General features: G+C 34.5%; 1 protein-coding gene across 1 annotated transcript in view; it reads left to right on the top strand.

Annotated features, from left to right (window-relative positions):
* LIN54 (lin-54 DREAM MuvB core complex component) overlaps positions 1-19537 on the top strand; it is a 63625-nt gene that overhangs the window by 8771 nt on the left and 35317 nt on the right. Inside the window, exon 4 of the mRNA XM_051964089.1 lies at positions 9919-10144. Within this exon, the coding sequence (XP_051820049.1) occupies positions 9919-10144 (226 nt within the window). The remainder of the gene's footprint in view (positions 1-9918; positions 10145-19537) is intronic.

Below are 19537 nucleotides of genomic sequence, written 5' to 3'. Positions count from 1 at the left end.
AAACAGTGGAAAAGATCACAATTTGTAAATATTCTTTCAGTCAATAATTAGATTGACACTTTTTCACCAATTGTGTAGCATGAAGTTGAGCCCTTAACAGTGAGCACTCTTTTCTTCAGCTTTCAGTGGGTTTAATGGCAGCAGCAGTTGTAATGTTTTGTGTCTCCATAGTGTCAGGCAGAGCCGTCTATTAATTCAGCCTTTTCCTGCTCTAGAAGCCAATCAGAATCTGCAGGCAACAATTTTCCCAGTGGGAGTAATGATGGACTGACTACCTGACACTTTTCTCAGTTGCACAGAAACTACCACCTCATGTAAAGAGCTAGTTCTAGCAGACCCAACTTTGCCTCCTATGGAATGTTGCATTTATGTTTAATGGTCAAGAGCTCTGGTACCTACTCTATTTACAGAATCCTGCATTACCTAACCTAAAATGGATATCTCAGCTTGGGGATAACTTGCCTGTGGACCTTGAATCATCTTTGCAGTTCTTTTCTACCCTTGTGTCCATATGAGGGACTATCAGATCTAAAGAATGGGCCACATCCTTCATCATTCTAGTGACCAAGATGTCATCATTGTGTTGAGAAATGAAGCCCTTCATTTGATAGTCCTGCCTAACTATCATGTGGTAGTCCATTAATGACTTTTAATTCCAAGGAAGCATTGTGAAAGTGTAATCAAAATCTTCCCAAACTGAATTGGATAGTTCTTAGAGGTAGACATTGATTTTTTTAAAAAGCTTTCATTAAAATCAGAAATGTCATATCACTTACTAGGCAATGCCTCTGCACCATGTATATCATTCTCATTATCAGTGAGGTGAATGGAGTCACTTCTTTGTCCCTAGTGTAGATGCCAAGAATCAATTAGACTAGAGATTTAAATCGTGAATTAGTTGTGGTGAGAACACGTGGTTTCATCATGTTTTTAGTTTTTCAGGAGATGAGACTATCCCAAACTACTTATTTTCTTTGGTGCAAACAATTCCAATGGTTTCCATCTGTGCCTTTCCACAACACCAGGTAGGGTTATCCAATATGGCATTCATAATGATGGCCCCTTAATGTCTATGAGTGGCTGTTTCAGTAATTCACTGCTATGAGAGGAAGCCACTACAGGAAGCAAGAGTAGATTTCATCACTTTTCCCTAGTCCCCAGGCCAAGGTAGTTTAATACCTTGAGTGATGGAATGGCTATATCCTCCATTTGATTTCCATACCTCTGTGTTTAAGAGCCCTCTAGGATAATGATGACAATCATTATGCAGTATAACCACAAGAAATTCTGAACTCTCCATTTGCCATTCCATAGTTACTAGTGCATATGGCCTTTGATCACCAGATAGAGATACAGTTGTTAAATGCATTTAGGGACTTTGACCACATCACAGTGGTAAGCCATATTGATCCAGAGTCTATATTCATTTGTGGCCAAGTAATAAGGCTTTGGCAGTGATGAGAACAATACCAAGCTAATTTATTTTTTTTTCTGTATTTTCATTTCTTTTTTGCATTAACTAGCTAAATTGGGCTATCAATTCTTTTTCCAAGTACCCCATTCTTTAACAACCAGATCCATAAAAATCTCTTTTCACACTCTCAGTTATCTTATTCTCATTTATCCCTTCTAGAATAAAATATAAATTCTCCTGCTTAGCTTTTAAAAACCTCTATAATTTCTTTTTCAAGCCTCATTGAACTGTACTCCCTTTTCTGTATGTTCTTGTTTCAGTCCCATTAGAGTGCAAGCTCATTGTGAGTAGGTTTTCTTTCATTCTTTGTTATCTGTATTCCCAGAACCTAGTACTATTCATAACAGGTGTTTAGTAATTCTCATTGATTGATCTTTTTGTTTGTTTCTATCTACCACTATGGCACCTGTGCCTCCACCCCCATTTAGACTTCTCCAGCAGGTCTTTTATAGGTATCTAGAGATAATACGCATTGTGTCCCTTTAATTTAAGATTGAGACATGAAGTCTTCAAGTGGAAGAGGTGGCTTTATCCTAGGTGAGGCAAAATAAGCCACAAAATGGCATTTGTAGGTTATCTGTGGAGCATGGATTCATTTGCATCCCTTTCCTCTACACTCACCTTTGAGGAGAGCCTTATCAGAAGTGTGTGTCAAGCCTAGATGAAAAACTCATAATCCTGCATGCTCTGGCTTTTGAACTTAGTTGACCAGGAAGCTTCAACAAGGGAGTGACCTTTAGACTTTCAGTGTGTGGCTTCTTGCCTTCTGAGCCCTCTGCTTACTCCTTGGGCTGCCTCTAAGAGTAAAGATCTTTAGATTAGCATCAGAGTTGGCTCACTCATCCTAGAAAAAGAAAAAAAAGAGTCCTGCTCCAACGAATGCCAAGAATGTGAATGAATATCCAAGACAGGTGCAAGATATACTTTGCAATCTTCATTTATTAATCTGAGCCCCAGGGTTTTTTTATATATAAATATATATATTTATTTATTTATTTTGGCTGGGGCAATTGAAGTTAAGTGATTTGCCCAGGGGCACACAGCTAGGAAGTGTTAAGTATCTAATATCAGATTTGAACTCAGGTCCTTCTGATTTCAGGGTTGGTACTCTATCCACTTCACCAACTAGCTGTTCCTGGTTTATATACTCTTTAATGTTACATTAACACTAGCTACCTCCAGGGGACTTTATATACCTTCCAGAGTTAATGCATAGACCATACTCTGAAATTTCAATTCACCTTAACTAGCAATAACAAGATATCTATTGTAACAAGGTCATCAATAACAGAAATTATCAATAGCAAGATATTTGTCAAAACAAAGTTGTAAATAACAGTTGTGATACCTTGTTGCTGTCATACATTCTCCATCAAGATTATTCCAAGTATGTCTTTCAAAAATTGTTAAGGGAGCCAATAGTTAGAATGGCTGGCATTAACAGAGAGCAGGTCTCAAGTAATACCTGAACTGGACTCTTGCATGTTCATGGACTTATTCAATCCTGGCCTTCTACAAGAATTGTCTAGAATGTTATTTATGCTCTAATTGCTTTGTTTGAGCAGTTGTCATTTTTGCTAACATAAAAGTGAGGAGACCTGCAACTTTTACTAGGATCTCTCAGCAAAGGCTATTCACTCAGCCTGCACTAGAAGTCTCTGTGTAAAAGCCTTAGTTCCTAGTTTTGAAGCCAAGAGCAAAACCTCTCTCAACTTTTAAACTAATATAGCACCCCTTCTCCTTGGCAAATCAGCTGGGATACACATGGCAGTTTGTCTCTATCTCCCAGGGCCCCGAGCTAAAGAATCAAAGTTCATTAGGTATGGCTTTTAGAAATTACAGCATTTCAAGCATATACCCAGAGAACTTCTAAAGTAATAATTGTCTGTGTATGGCTTTGTAAAATCAACAACTGATCATTCATAACATTTATCATCTGGGAAGAGCCTTTTATTTCTTATTTTTCATTCATTAAAATTTTTTTTATATGTCCTTTGGCATCTTCATAGCAAAATAACCCTATGCATGAGGTGCTGTTATTTTGCCCACTTTGCAGATAGGGAAATTGAGACTAAGCAAGGTTAAGTGGCTTATCCAGAGTCACACAATTACTGAATAAGGTAGAAGTTGACCTCACATCTTCCTGATTTTGAGTCCCATGCCTTATTCCCTTTGCCATCTAATGGCCTCTGTAAGACATAGATCAATCACATCCACATCTATCTCTAGAAACCGCATATCCACAGATATTCTGATCCTCCAGAGTCAAAAAGTGATCCTTCCTGTTATATGGGGCATTGGAGTATATATAGGACTTCCAAATCCTCCATATGGCTTTTCCACTCATCTATTGTATGATATCCTTGGCTCTACTTCCTGCTATCTGAACTTGGAGGGTGTACTAGTTTAGGTTTGGGTTTGGAATGTAATGAGATGCTCCTTTCATCTAACAGTGAATAGAAAGAGGTTTACTTAGTAGTAGCCTAAAAAATATGTGAAGGACATGACATTATTAGAACTGAATACTCCCTGCCTCCATGTTTGCCATGTGGATGAGCTTGACCAGGATGCCAGGCCTAAAGGAGGAACCCCTGATTTGTACTTAGTCCAACAGAAAATGATTTAAACCTTAGTTTTTGTTTTTTTTTTTTTGATGTCTTTTATTTTTCCCTAGAATCTCTTCTCTCTTATAGAGAACTCTCATGTGACAATATTTATAAAGAAAGGAAAAGAAAAATAGCAAAATCAATCAATACATTGAAAAAATCAGAAAATATGTGTAGTATTCCACAGCTGTGGACCTCCCACCTATGCAGAGGAGTAGGGGAAAGCATCTTCTCATATTTCTTCTTTGAGACCATACTTGTTTTGTATAATTTTTTTAAGTCATCTTTTCTGATGACAGTGTGATAGCCTTTGTGCATTCTGTTTCCTTAACTTTGGATATTTCAGTTTACATTAGTCCATGTAAATTTCTGTGGTTCTCTGTATTTGTCATATTCTTCATTTCTTATAGTACCATATAGTACAATAACAGTAACAACATTCATGTACCATAATTGGTATAAGATTTCCATTGGTCTCCATAAAATGGAGACCATTTCACTTGTCTCCGGTTCTTTGCTGCCATAAAAAGTGGGGCTATAACTATTTTAGTGTATATGGGGACTCTCTTCTCAGTGATCTCCTTGGGATATATTCACTTAGCACTAAGTAGAATCTCTGGGTCAAAAGTATGGACATTTTAGGCACTTTATTTGCAGGATTCCAAATCTTCCTTCCAAAATAATTCTGCGACTTCATAGTTGAACTACTATTGTGCTAGTATCTTCTCACAATCCCATCAACATTGACCATTTCTATCTTTTGTAATCTTTGCAAGTTTTTAGGATGTGTGGATTAAGACCTTAGGACTTTTAATTTTCCTTTCTCATATTAGTAACTTGTAAAGCATTTTAAATAAGATTTTTAGTAGTTTATAATTGACCACTTGACCACTTGACCACTTTTTGGGAATGACTTTCGTCTATACACACACATACACATACACATATGCATGCACATATGCACACACCTTCATATCTTGGATAACAAACCCTTATATGAAACTTTTTAAATTTGATATATTCTTATTTATTCCCTCCCCTTCTTTCAATTTCTGTTTTGCTTCTGTCCCTAGGATATCTGGCAGTTTTCCTGTATAATCTTTTGAATTGAAATATTTGAAAAATTTGAAATGCTGATCCTGGCTTTCAGATTTTCCAGTAATTCTTAAATTATCTCTCAAACTATTTTTCAGTTAGTTGTTTTCCCTTATGAGAAATAAACACTTTTTCTTCTTTTTTTAAAGTTTTTAAAGTTTGTTTTTATTGTTTTTTGATGTTTCATTGAGTCATTAGCTTCCCTTTGACCAATTGTAAATTTTAAGGAAGTATTTTCTTCAACAAGGTATTGTGCCTCTTTTGCTATTTGTCCAGTGCTGATTTTTAAGGAGTTACTTTCTTCAATATTTTCTGTACCTCTGTATCTGTCTTTGTTAAAAAAGTGTTGATTTTTTCCATAATTTTCTTGTATTGCTTTTATTTCTTTTGAACATTTTTCCTTTATTGCTCTTATTTAATTTAAAATTTTTTTTGTTTGTTTTAAAAAATATAAAATCTTTATTTCTTCTAGTAATTGTTGATGAACAGGCTGGTTTCAGGAAAAAAAGACTTACATAGTTGCTGTTGCTGTTGTGAAGTGAACAGAATTAGGATAATATTGCACACAGTGCAAAGTTATGTGATGATTTTTTGTTTGTTTTGCTTAAAAGGTCCTCCCCCCTGCAAAAAAAAAAAAAAAATCTTTGTTTCTTCTAATTGTTGTTGGGCCTATATCCAATCAGCATTTTTCTCATTGATGATTGATTTTGTGTTTTGAGCTCCCCTGTCACCATAGTAGTTTTTATGGTCAGGATCTTTTTTTGTTATTGTTTGCTTATTTTTCTCTTCTCAGGGATTTTTGTCCATATTTATCTATGTGATAACCATCTGAATTAAATTCACCCATTCCCTCTCAGCAATGTAGTGTTCCAAGACAATTCCAAAAGATTCATGATGGAAAATGCATCCAAAGAAAGAATTGTGGAGTCTGAAAGCAGATTAAAGTATACTATTTTCACTTAAAATTTTTTTGTTTCTTTCTTGTGGTTTTACTTTTATTGACATATTCTTTCACATAACTGATTCTTTCATGTTGATTCTTCTTTTACAACATGACTAATGTGGAAATATGTTTGTGATTATATATTTATAACCTACATCACATTGTTTGCTGACTTGGTAAGGGGTAGGAAAAGGAGGGAGAAAAATTTGGAACTCACAATCTTATAAAAATAAATGTCCAAAATTACCTTTATGTATAATTGGAAAAAATACATAATCCTATTAAGTGGAGAAACTTTTTGAAAATAAATAGCAATAAGATAACAAGAAAAGATAATGATATATGCTGAAGGGAATGGGAAAACTGGGACATTAATACATTGTTGGTAGAGTTGTGAACTGATCCTATCATTTTGGAGAACAATTTGGAACTATGCCTAAAGGAAAACAAACTGCATACTTTGATCCAGTAGTATCTCTACTGGATCTATATCCCAAGAAGATCATAAAAAAGGGAAAAGGATGCATAGGTACAAACATGTTTGTAGCACCTTTTTTTGTAGTGGCAAGGAACTGGAAACTCAGTGGATGCCCATCAGAGAATGGCTGAATAAGTTATGAATGTTATGGAATATTATTGTTCTATAAGAAACGATCAGGGTGATTTCAGAGAGGCCTGGAGAGACTTAAATGAGCTGATGCTAAGTGAAGTGAGTAGAACCAAAGGAACATTGTACATAACAACATTATGTGATGATCAACTAAATTGGACTTGGATCTTTTCAACAATGAGGTGATTTAAGCCAATTCCAATCCATTTGTGATGGAGAGATCCAGAGAAAGGACTGTAGGGGTTGAGTGTAGATCACAACATAGTATTTTCACCTTTTTTTTGCTTATTTTTTTTCTCATTTTTTTGTGCGGCATAATAAATGTGGAAATAGGCTTAGAAGAATTGCACGTTTAACATATATTGGATTACTTGTTGTCTAGGGGAGGAGATAGGTGAAGAGGGAGGGAGAAAAATATGGAATACAAGATTTTGTAAGAGTGAATGTTGAACATTTTTACAGTCAAAGGTTCTGATAAAAGCCTCATTTCCAAAATATATAGAGAATTGACTCTAATTTATAAGAAATCAAGCCATTCTCCAATTGATAAATGGTCAAAGGATATGAACAGACAATTCTCAGACAAAGAAATTAAAACTATTTATAGACACATGAAAATATGCTCCAAATCATTATTAATCAGAGAAATGCAAATTAAGACATCTCTGAGATACCACTACACACCTGTCAGATTGTCTAGAATGACAGGGAAAGATAATGCGGAATGTTGGCGGGGATGTGGGAAAACAGGGACACTGATACATTGTTGGTGGACTTGTGAACATATCCAGCTATTCTGGAGAGCAATTTGGAACTATGCTCAAAAAGTTATCAAACTGTGCATACCCTTTGATCCAGCAGTCTTTCTACTGGGCTTATACCCCAAAGAGATACTAAAGAAGGGAAAGGGACCTGTATGTGCCAAAATGTTTGTGGCAGCCCTGTTTGTAGTGGCTAGAAGCTGGAAAATGAATGGATGCCCATCAATTGGAGAATGGTTGAGTAAATTATGGTATATGAACATTATGGAATATTATTGTTCTGTAAGAAATGACCAACAGGATGAATACAGAGAGGCTTGGAGAGACTTACATGAACTGATGCTAAGTGAAATGAGCAGAACCAGGGGATCATTATATTACCTCAACAACGATACTGTTTGAGGATGCATTTTGATGGAAGTGGATCTCTTCGATAAAGAGAGCTAATTCAGTTTCAATTGATCAAGGATGGGCAGAAGCAGTTACACCCAAAGAAAGAACACTGGGAAATGAATATAAACTGCTTGCATTTTTGTTTTTTTTTCCTGGGTTATTTATACCTTCTGAATCCAATTCTCCCTGTGCAACAAGAGAACTGTTTGGTTCTGAACACATATATTGTATTTAGGATATACTGTAACCTATTTAACATGTAAAGGACTGCTTGCCATCTGGGGGAGAGGGTGGAAGAAGGGAGGGGAAAAATCGGAACAGAAGTGAGTACAAGAGATAATGTAAAAAATTACCCTGGCATGGGTTCTGTCAATAAAAAGTTGTTTAAAAAAAAAAAAAGAGTGAATGATGAAAACTATTTTTGTATATATTTTGAAAAATAAAAAGCTATTATAAAAAAAAGAAAATAGCAATAATTTTAAAAAGGAATAAGAAAAAAAAATTCATCCCTTCTTGTCTTTTTAAGTTCACTGACACCCATTATGTTGATGTTTAAATCTTTCTATCTTCTGGTTGACCATACCCATCTTACCTTGGTTCATAAATCTTACATTCCAGGTTTTTATGCAGTATTGTTCTTTAAAGCATCAGATTTTCTTTTTATCACCAAATACATATGCAGCTCAACTTCCTTTCAGCTTTGATTTAGCTGTTTTCTTCTTTCTGAAGCTACTTGTAATTGTCTTTTGTTCTTACCCAACAGTTACATGATGTAGTATACATAGTAGGCATTCACTTTTTTATTTACTTTTTTCCCCTCAATTAACAAGCATTTATTTTCTTCTCCTACTTCTTCCCTTTGAAAAAAGAAAAGAAAAAACCAACATTTTAGTAAGAAATATGCATAGTCAAGCAGAACATTTCCACATTTGTTGTGTAAAATGTATATCACGTTCTGCATCTTAAATCTTGATTAGGAAATGGATAAGACATGCTTCATAGTTGGTCATCAGGAATTATGGTTGGTTGATGAATAAGTCTTCCAAAGCTAGTTGGTCTTTACAGTATAGTTATCATATAAATCGTCAATGGCCATCTTAGCTGCTGCACCTCTATCATTTATCATTTCCTTTATCATTTCCTCTTTGTCAGCATTACCATTCGGAAGAAGGTGAGGTACAACCTCAGAATTGTTTTAATTTGCATTTCTTTATTGGTGATTTAGAGCATTCGTTTTGTAATGACAGCTTTAATTTTTTTCCAATGATAACTGCCTATTTTTATTCTGTGACCATTTTATCAATAAGAATTCTTATTCTTATAAATTTGAATCCATTCTTAATATTCATCTGGAAACAATCTTTAACAGAGAAATTTGCTGCAAAGAATCTTTTCTCACTTAACTACTTCTCTTCTTATCTTAACTACATTCAATTTATGTCCTTTTTTTAACCTATTTTTTCAATTAATGAATATCTTTTCTACCTGTTTCCTCACTCCTTTACTCCTATTGAAAAATAAAGAAAACTAAAAACTTTTGAAACACATAATGCATAATTAAGCAAAACAATTTCCTGCCACATCCATATTTCTCTGTCAGGAAGTATAGATAGCACATTTTCATCATGAGTACTTTGGAATCTTGGTTGATCAGAACTTCCTGATCCTTCTTTTTATGTTGCTCTTGTCTCTTGTGTTTGTATTTCCAATTTTCCATATAGATCTGGAGTTTTCATGAAAAAATGCTTGGGATCACTAAAGATTCATAATACCCATCCCAACTTCCTTGTCCCTTCCCCCAGTGTTGCATTATGCTCAGTTTTGTTGGTTGAGTGATTGATCCTTTGCTTTCTGGAATGCTGTATTCTTACTCTTTTCTTTTCTCTCCCTTTCCTTTTGAGCAGGTTATTCTTAAATTTTAGGATTACATATAATAATATATTACAATTACTTGACAGAGATAGATTGTAATAAAGGCTAACAGTGCAAACATATAAGCCTCTGATTAATGATAACTATGTTGTGTTATTAAATAGGCAGTGAAGTCAGCTTTGCAGACCATCACTGTTGGAGGAGTGAGTACGTCGCAGTTTAAGACTATTATTCCTCTGGCAACTGCTCCTAATGTTCAGCAGATTCAAGTGCCTGGAAGCAAGTTTCATTATGTTCGACTTGTTACAGCTACAACAACGGCCACCACCAGTAGTTCAGCCCAGCCATCTAGTCAAAACCCCAGTGCAAACACTCAACCTCTACAGCAAGGTGAGTTTCTTTCTATTGTCATAGTGCTAGGTTTCATGTTTTTAAAGTCATTTGATCTTTTTCTTGTTAAAACTGTGATAAAATGCCTTCACTTTAATACAACTTTGAATCTGTTGATTAATCCATAGATAACAGGAATATATGATTATAACTGCTACTCAATTAGAACTTGGAAGAAAATTGGAACACTAGATATTTAATACTTAGTACTAACTCTTTGGTCTCTGCCATTACCTGAAGGTCTACTGCCTGTTTTGATTTTTGGTAACTTGGATTTGGACAGAGTCAATTTCTCATTGTTTCATATACAAGATCACCTTCAGTATCATTTACTTTTAAATTTTATCATCTTATAAGATAATTAAATGATTGAGTTTACCATTTTTCCCTGAGGTGCCAAATGTGGCAAATATGAGCTTTCATCCTGGAATCTGCGTGTATAAATCTTTTCTTTCTCTGAGATCAGTGGAAATGGAAGTTTTGTAATATTATTGTATTAGCATAAAAACTTTTCAACTTAGGACATGATTTGTTTTTTAAAAGCTGCTTGTGTCTATCATCATTGACAATTCCTTCAAAGCTTCTTAAGGCCTATTTAAATATGTGAAGTGTCTTTAAGTAAATACTCTTTGCTGAAAGGAAGTAGAACTTTGTATCTTTGCAGTTGTTTTTTATTAAGTTATAGCTTTAGAACTACCAGTTATAATAAATGCAATTCAGTAGATACTATGAGTCTATCAGTATGCATTAGCTCTTTGCTACCAGCACAGATTACAGCTCTCTTTAGCTTAAAAGTACTGGGGACTTGCCTGAAGCATAGAGATGTCTAGTAGCTTGTCCAGTATCTGACACTTAAAGTGTCAGAGATAGAGGTCCTCAAACTTTTTAAATAGGGGGCCAGTTCACTGTCCCTCAGACTGTTGGAGGGCCAAACTATAGTAAAAACAAAAACTTTGTTTTGTGGGCCTTTAAATAAAGAAACTTCATAGCCCTGGGTGAGGGGGATAAACTTCCTCAGCTGCTGCATCTGGCCCATGGCCATAGTTTGAGGACCCCTGGGAGAGGTGGGATTCAAATTCAGGTTTTCCTGGTTTCCTTTTTCTTTACTGCCTCTATAGAGGAAATTTTGGTTTTGCCCTGTAATTTATCCATATGGGAGAAATCCCGGTGTGCAGACTTCTACTGGTGCAGATTGAGAGCTTATCTATAACCGATTGTCTTAGATAGTTGCCTAGGGCACTGAGGGTTTACAGATCACATAGCTAATACATGAATCTTAGGCCAGCCCTTTATGTACCTCATCTCTCAAGAGAAGTCATTTTTAAAAGATTTCATTTTCCTTCTCAAAATTAAGTATTTGAGAAAGAGAAGAAAAATAAAAGTATGAGAAAAATAATACCTGAAACATTTAAAAAATTTTTTTGAGTTTAAATAGTATTCTTTTTTCCTCTTACATGTAAAAACAGTTGTTAATAGTCATTATTTTAAAAATTTTGTGTTCCAAATTTTTTCCTTTTCTCTCTCCTTCCTTCCTGAAACAGTAAACAGTTTTATATAGATTATATGGATGCAACCACGTAAAACATTTTTCCATATTAGTTATGAAACAGACTAAGTGCTTTTCAAATGTTATCTCATTTGATCCATACAACAGCCTTGGAAATCTTATTATCCCCATTTAGGAAACAGGCAGATAATAGTTAAGTAACTTGCCCAGGGTCATACAGGTGATAAGGATCAAAGAGACTGGATTTGAACTCAGGTCTTCCTTATTCCAAGCCTAGTGCTCTAACCATTTTGACACCTACTGGTTGCCTTACATGATTATGACTTCTTGATAAACTTCTAAATCCCAATTGGGAACCCCAATTCCCCAGTAAGCCTTTGTATCGATGGACAGAGTAAGCTATACTGTTCTTTCTTCTACTTTAATAATCAACAAACATTTACTAAATACCTACTGTGTGCCAGGCAGTTGGCTAAGCTCTGTCCTAATCGATTTGTCTCCTGTCTTACTATCCTATTCTTCCATTCTGCCTACTTCTGATTCCTTGATCCCAGATACCTAGTTTCACAGCCTCAGAAGCCAAGTTGCATGCCTCTCCCCAAGCTTTCATACCTGTTCTTTTTTTCCTACAAATTCTTTTTTTTTTAATAGTATTTTATTTTTCCAAATACATGCAAAGATAATATTCATTGTTCACCTTGGCAAAACCTTGAATTTGAATTTTTTTTCTCTCTCCTCTTTTCCTCCTCCCCAAGACAGGAAGCAATCCAATATAGGTTAAATATGTGCAGTTCTTCTAAACATATTTCTATATTTGTCATTTCATACCTATTCTTAAGAACCTTATCCCTTCCAGTCCTACTTCTGCATAATTCCCAGGCTTTCTCTTTTCCTGCATCTGCTGCCATTCCCCTTGTGGTATATTCTTGATAGCTTCCCTGACAGCCCCATTTCTCAATTCTTAATCTCTCTGATTCTAATAACTGCTTTCTCCAATTGACTTTAGCCAATCAGTGACCTGTTCACTTGATAGATTTCACCATCTTTTAATTATGTCACCACTGATATTTAGAACTATCTTAAAATTCTACACTCATACACTCTTGCCATTCTTCCACATCTTACTTGTCACTCACCTGAACCCTCTTCTTCTCCTTTAGGTCTTACAATTCTTGGACTCATTCATCTTCTCACAGTCTCCTTTCCTTTCTTTGGCTTCACTTGGCTTCATACCCAGTTTTTAATCCATTTTAATGTTTCATGGATAAATCTCCATGTACAATCTCTTCCTGCTCCAGAGTTGCTTAAAAACCTGCTGAGAAAAAATTTCATAGTTTTCAGATCTACCTGCAAATTACCCTCCTACTTTTCTGAGAAGGCAATCCTTTTCTCCATTCCCCACTAGTTATCTACATGTACCCTTTCTTTTGGTCACATACTTTTCCATTAATACAGCTTAGAATCACCTATGACTGTTTCTTCTTAATTCCCACAATGGGTCATGTGGATTCTGCATGGAAAACATCTTTTCTATACATGGCTTTCTCCCTAATTCAGGCCTTTATCATAATTCACCTCAGTGACTGCAACAATTTTCTGATTGGACAGCCTTATCTCTAATCACTTCCTTCTCCGAGTCATTTCCCACATAACTTTCCTAATTAATGTTAATAAATGGACACTTAATAAAACAAAAGCTGATCATGTCCTCTCCTCAGGAATCTTCAATATCTACCTCTATTACCTTTAGCATAAAAATACATAATTTTCAACTTGGTATTTAAAACTCTCTTATTTCATAACACTGTACTTCATGTACCTATTACTCCATTTAAATGGGTGTATTGACTGTTCTATGTCACTCACCATTCTGACTTTGCACAAGTAATCTTCTGTGACAGGAAAGCTCTCTCATAAAACCTACAGTTTGTTTTTTTTTTAAATAGAATTCAACAGAATTAGAAGGGCATAGTACATAGTAACAGATATACTGAGCGATAATCATTTGTGAATGACTTAAAACCTTTAGAATTGGATGCTTGGATTTTAAAAATTAGTAATTAATAAGAGTAACATTGTGACAAAAGGTATCCTAAAGGTATGTGCTTGGCTCTGTATTATTTAACTTTTTACCAATGATTTAGATAAAAGCATCGATGATACACTCATCAGATTTGTAGATGGGAGGATGACACAGTATCCAAAAAAGATTCTAATAAGATGAAATTACATTTGAATAAATATAAAATCTTACACTTGTGTAAAACAGTTCACAGAGACCAATGATAATAGGTATGGTTAGACAATTACAGTTTCTGTGAAAGGGTTCTAGGGATTTTCTCTCAAATCTAAAGCTAGCATTCTACGTAATGGAGAAATATTAGATACTTTCCCAGTAATACATACACAAAATAAGGATATATTCCTTTTTAATTTTTTTGAAATAGTTTTTTTTTGAAAATTTTTTTGAAATAATTCTAAAACTGATAGCAATTATAAGGATTTGAGAATAACACTTAAGACATATAGATAATTAAAGAGAAAGTAATACCATTCCTATTTGTTGATGATATTATGGTTTACTTACAATATCTTATGGGAGACCAGCAAAAAAAAAAAAAGAGAGAGAGAATACTTACCTGCTTCCAAAAAATAACTGTTTATGAAAAACTTATAAGAAAGTCTAAGAGGGAATAATGAAGTGATGTCCCATTCAAAATTATTACAAAATACATAAAATATTTGGGAGTCAGCTTACCAAAGACTGTCCAATAACTATATAGATAGAGCTTCAAAAAGCTCCTTGAGAAGAATTAAAGAATATTTTAAGTAATTAGAAGGATAAGGGATGTTCAGTGATAATGGCAGGACAGTCCTTAAGAGTTCCATTATTCGACATATGTCCCAAAAGAAGTCAAAGACAAAATGAAAGCAACCACATACACTAAAATATTTCTAGGAACTCTAGGATCAAAGGACTGAAGACAAAGCACATGTCCTTCAATTGAGGAATAGTTAAATAAATTGTGATACATTAATGTAATAGAATATGATTATGCTAATAACAAATATAGAAAACTATGAGATTTATGTGAACTGTTGCAATGTAAATTGGAAAGAACTCCTACTACAAAACAGTCCAAACTAAATGCTGTAAAATTATGATGGCCAAATTTGTTCCCAGAGAGGAGAGAAACAAGAATAAATTTCTTGCCCTTTTTTACAAAGAGGAGAGACCATGAGAAAAACATCCAAAGGAAGGTAATCACAGTGGGAAGGATCTTGAATCCATATTCCATGAAGAGAAATCCAAGAAACTGGGGCCATTTAGCTTAGTTAAAAGAAAACTTAGAGGACATGTGGTATTGTGTTCAGGTATTTAAAAGGCTGTCGCATAGAAGAGAGTTGAGTTCATGGCATTTGACCCTATAGGAAAGAACTAGAAATAATGGATACAGAGCAGTCCCAGAGAGAGATGAGTTTCCTTCAGAGGTAGCAGATTTGCCCTTTTTACACATCTTCGGGCAAAGAAGTAATTTTGTGGGATACCCTGTGAGGTTTTTTTCTAACTCATCCATTCTGTGAAATTGTTCCATATTAATTTTATAAACATTATTTCAAACTTTATACATACACTACATGTGACAAGGAGTATTATAGTATTAGTATTCAATTAATAAGGATTTATCAAGCATCTTTTTTGTGCCAACTTTACTAGGCATTAAGTATACAAATACAAAGAATAAAATAATCCCAGCTCTCAAGGAAATGAAATAGGATTTCTAAATTAGCTCTTTTACTACTTTCCTTAATCCTGTAGTATGATGACATTTTTGTCACTGTTTTATCCAGCCAGGAATTGTAATATCAGAATTGTCAACTTAGTCTGCAGATATATATCAAGTATCTCTTATATACCAGGAACTGCTGATAGGGGTTGGAAATACAGGGACAAAAGTGAAACAACCTTATTTAAAAACAACAACAATAGTTTTTCATTTTCAAAATAGTGCATAGGTAATTTTCAATGTTCACTCTTGCAAAAACTTGTAGTGTTCCAAATTTTTCTCCATTCCTTCCTCCCACCCATCTCCCCTAGATAACAAGCAATCCAATATATGTTAAACATGTGTAATTCTTCTATACATATTCCACATTTATAATGCTGCAAAAGAAAAATCAGATTAAAAAGAAGAAAAAGAGAAAGGGGGAAAAAAGCAACCAAGGTGAAAATACTATGTTGTGATCCATATTCAGTTCCCATTCTGGATGCAGATTGCTCTGTTCATCACAAGTCTATTGGAATTGCCCTGAATTGCTTCATTTTTGAAAAGAATCAAGTCAATCAGAATTGATCATCATATAATATTGATGTTGCTGTGTACAATGATCTCCTGGTTCTACTCACTTCACTTTGCATTAATTAGTTCATGTAAGTCTCTACAGGCTTCTCTGAAATTATCCTGCTGATTATTTCTTATAGAACAGTAATATTCCATAACATTCATGTATCATAACTTATTCAGCCAGTCCAACTGATGGACATCCAGTCAGTTTCCAAACTACCACTACACAAAGAGCTACCACAAACATTTTAGCACATGGGGCTTTTCCCCCCTTTTTTATGATCTTTTTGGTATACAGGCCCAGTAGAGATACTATTGGATCAAAGTGTATGCACAGTTTGATAGCCCTGTAATCTACTTTTAAGGAGCTTACATTCGCTCAGGCATGGTGGATATATTCAAAATATACTTACTATATAAAGATATACAAAATAAATACAAAACACCAAGTCATTACGGAGGAAGAGTGCTGCCAAGTAAAATAACAGGATTGTTAGAGATGTAATGTAGAATTGGATACTGTTGGTAGAACTTTTAAATTAGGGTTTTGAAGGAAGTATAAGACAAATAATGAAGTAGCATATTTCCAGGAGCGAGAGACTTATAATATTTATAATAATTAAAATAATGATCTTGTTGAAAAGATGAAGAACAAAATAATGTATGAAGAACAGAAAAAGATAAGTTGTTTGTTGCCTATAAAATACTAAAGGGGAGTAATGTACAGTGGAATTGGAAATTAGGTTGGATTCATATTGTGTAGGGCTTCACAAGCCAAACATAAGGTTTTATATGTATCTCATTCTAGAGATCAAAAGGAGCCACCAGAATTTGAGTAGGAAAATAGCATGGTCAAATCTGCAATTTTGGCAGCTATATAGAGAATAAATTAAGATTAGAAATTCTTGAGGCAGGGAAGCAATTAGGAGGCTATTGTAATAGAACATCTAATTGGTGATGAGGGCCTGATATAGAGTGATGTTTGAGTGAGTGATGAGAATGGAATACATAGGAGAAATGTGTAAGATTTGGTAACTGATTAAACATGATGGGTGAAAGGGAGTAAGTAGAGAATAACTCCAAATTCACATATTAGGGAGATCAGAAAAATGTAGTATAGTTTCTTAAAATTAAGTCAACTATTATTAATTGCTTATAGATGAAAGGCAAAAAATAGCTACCTGCTCCCAGGCATATCATAGTTTATTGGGAGCAGTACCATATGAACATATGCAAATAAGATGTAATCTTATTAAAAATTAAATAAATAAATGTTGCTGACAGTACTCCCTAAAAAATAAAAAATAAGATTTAATATTAGAGGGATTATCCATCTAAGAAGTACTGTGAAAGGCTTCTTGTAGCAGATGAGATTTTAGCTGAGCTTTGAAGGCCAGCCTAGAGGCCAGTCATTGGATTGAAGAGTACGTGGTGGGAAGTAAGGTAGAAAAAAACTGAAAACTGGAAGGATGGGAGAGACTATGTTATAAAGGATTTTGAATGCCAAACAGAAGATTTTGATTTTGACTCTGGAAGTGATAGGGAGCCATTGAAGATTATTGAATAGAGAGATGACATGGACAAACTTTTGTTTTAGGAAGATCATTTTGATAACTGAATAGAAGCTAGATTGGAGTGGGGAAAGACTCACCTACACTAGACTGGGAGCAGTAAGGGGGGAGGGTAATATAGAAGAGATAATGTGAAAGTAGGAACAACAGGACTTAACAACAAATTGGATATGGGAGAGCAAAAACTCAAATATGGCATCTAGTTTGTGAATCTGGGACTAGAACAGTGATATCTTTGACAATATTCTTATTCTTTGATCATTTATCAGTTGGGTGATGATGATTATTCTTATCAATTTAACTACTTATGTGTCTTGAAGATTTTTTTCACATTGCATTTTATTTTATTATTTTCCAAAAAAAATTTATTTTCCCTAGTTACATGTAAAAGCAACATTTTTAAAATTTGGTTACACATGTATATTCATATTTTTACATATTTCATGTTGGGAGAGAGAGATCAGCGCAAAAGGGAAAAATTATGAAGGAAAAAAAAGTAGGAAAAAGGAAAAAAGTGAACAGCATGTGTTCATTTATATTCAGTTTCCATAGTTCTCTCTCTGGATGCAGATGGCATTTTCCATCCAGAGTTTTTTGGGTTGCCTTGGATCACTGAGCTGCTGAGAAAAACCAAGTCTGTCATAGTTGATCATCACATAAACTTTACTGTTGTTGTGTATGATATTTTCCTGGTTTTGCTTGTTTCACTTGGCATCAATTCTTCTCTTCTTTCTTTCTTTCTTTTCTCCCCTCCCCCCCCCCCCAGGCAATTGGGGTTAAGTGACTTACCCAGGGTCATACAGGTAAAAAGTGTTAAGTGTCTGAGGCCAGATTTGAACTCAGGTCCTCCTGACTTCAGGGCTGGTTCTCTATCTACTACACCATATAACTGCCCACAGCATCAATTCTTGTAAATATTTCCAAGTCTTTCTAAAATAAGCTTGTTCATCTTTTTTTTTTAATAGCTTTTTATATACAAAACATATGCATGGGTAATTTGTCAACATTGATTCTTGCAAAAACTCCTGTTCCAACTTTTCTCCTCATTCCCTCTGCCCCCTCCCCTAGGTGGCAGATAGTCCCATACATGTTAAATATGTTGAAGTATATGTTAAATACAATATATGTACACATATTTATACAGTTATCCTGTTGCACAGGAAAGATCAGATTTAGAAAAAAGGAAAAAAATAGCCTGAGAAGAAAAAAACAAAAATGCAAGCAAACAGTAACAGAAAGAGTGGTTATGTTCCATACTCATTTCTCAGTGTTCTTTCTCTGGGTATAGCTGGTTCTGTTCATTTCAGATCAATTGGAAATGATTTGGATCTTCTCATTGTTGAAAAGAGCCATGTCTATCAGAATTGATTGTCATGTAGTATTGTTGTTGAAGTGTATAATGATCTCCTGGTTCTGATCATTTTACTTAGCATCAGTTCATGTATGTCTCTCCAAGCCTCTTTGTATTCATCCTGCTGGTCATTTCTTATAGTTGTTTGTCATTTTTTATAGAATAATAATATTCCATTATTTTCATATACCATAACTTATTCAACCATTCCCCAATTGAGGGGCATCTAGTAATTTTCCAATTCTTTACCACCAAAAAAAGCTGCTACAAATAGTTTTGCTCAGAACGTTTTTTCACATGACTATAGATGGCTTTAATTTCATCTAAAAATTGTTCATATCCTTTGAGCATTTATCAATTGGGAAATGATTTGAATTCTTATAAATTTGACTCAGTTCTTTATATATTTGAGAAAAGAGGCCTTTATCAGAAACATTGACTGTAGGTTTTTCCTCAGCTTTCTGCTTCTCTTCTAATCTTGACTGTGTTGATTTTGTTTGTGCAAAAACTTTTTAATTTAATATATTCAAAGTTGTCCATTTTGCATTTCATAATGTTCTTTAGTTCTTTGACCATATATTTCACCTTTCTTCAGAGATCTGATAGGTAAACTATCCC

This window comes from Antechinus flavipes, chromosome 6, assembly GCF_016432865.1.
Source record: "Antechinus flavipes isolate AdamAnt ecotype Samford, QLD, Australia chromosome 6, AdamAnt_v2, whole genome shotgun sequence".
NCBI classification, from domain to species: Eukaryota; Metazoa; Chordata; class Mammalia; order Dasyuromorphia; family Dasyuridae; genus Antechinus; species Antechinus flavipes.
Note: the sequence above shows the minus strand (reverse complement) of the source record. Positions and strands in the feature narration are given on the sequence as shown.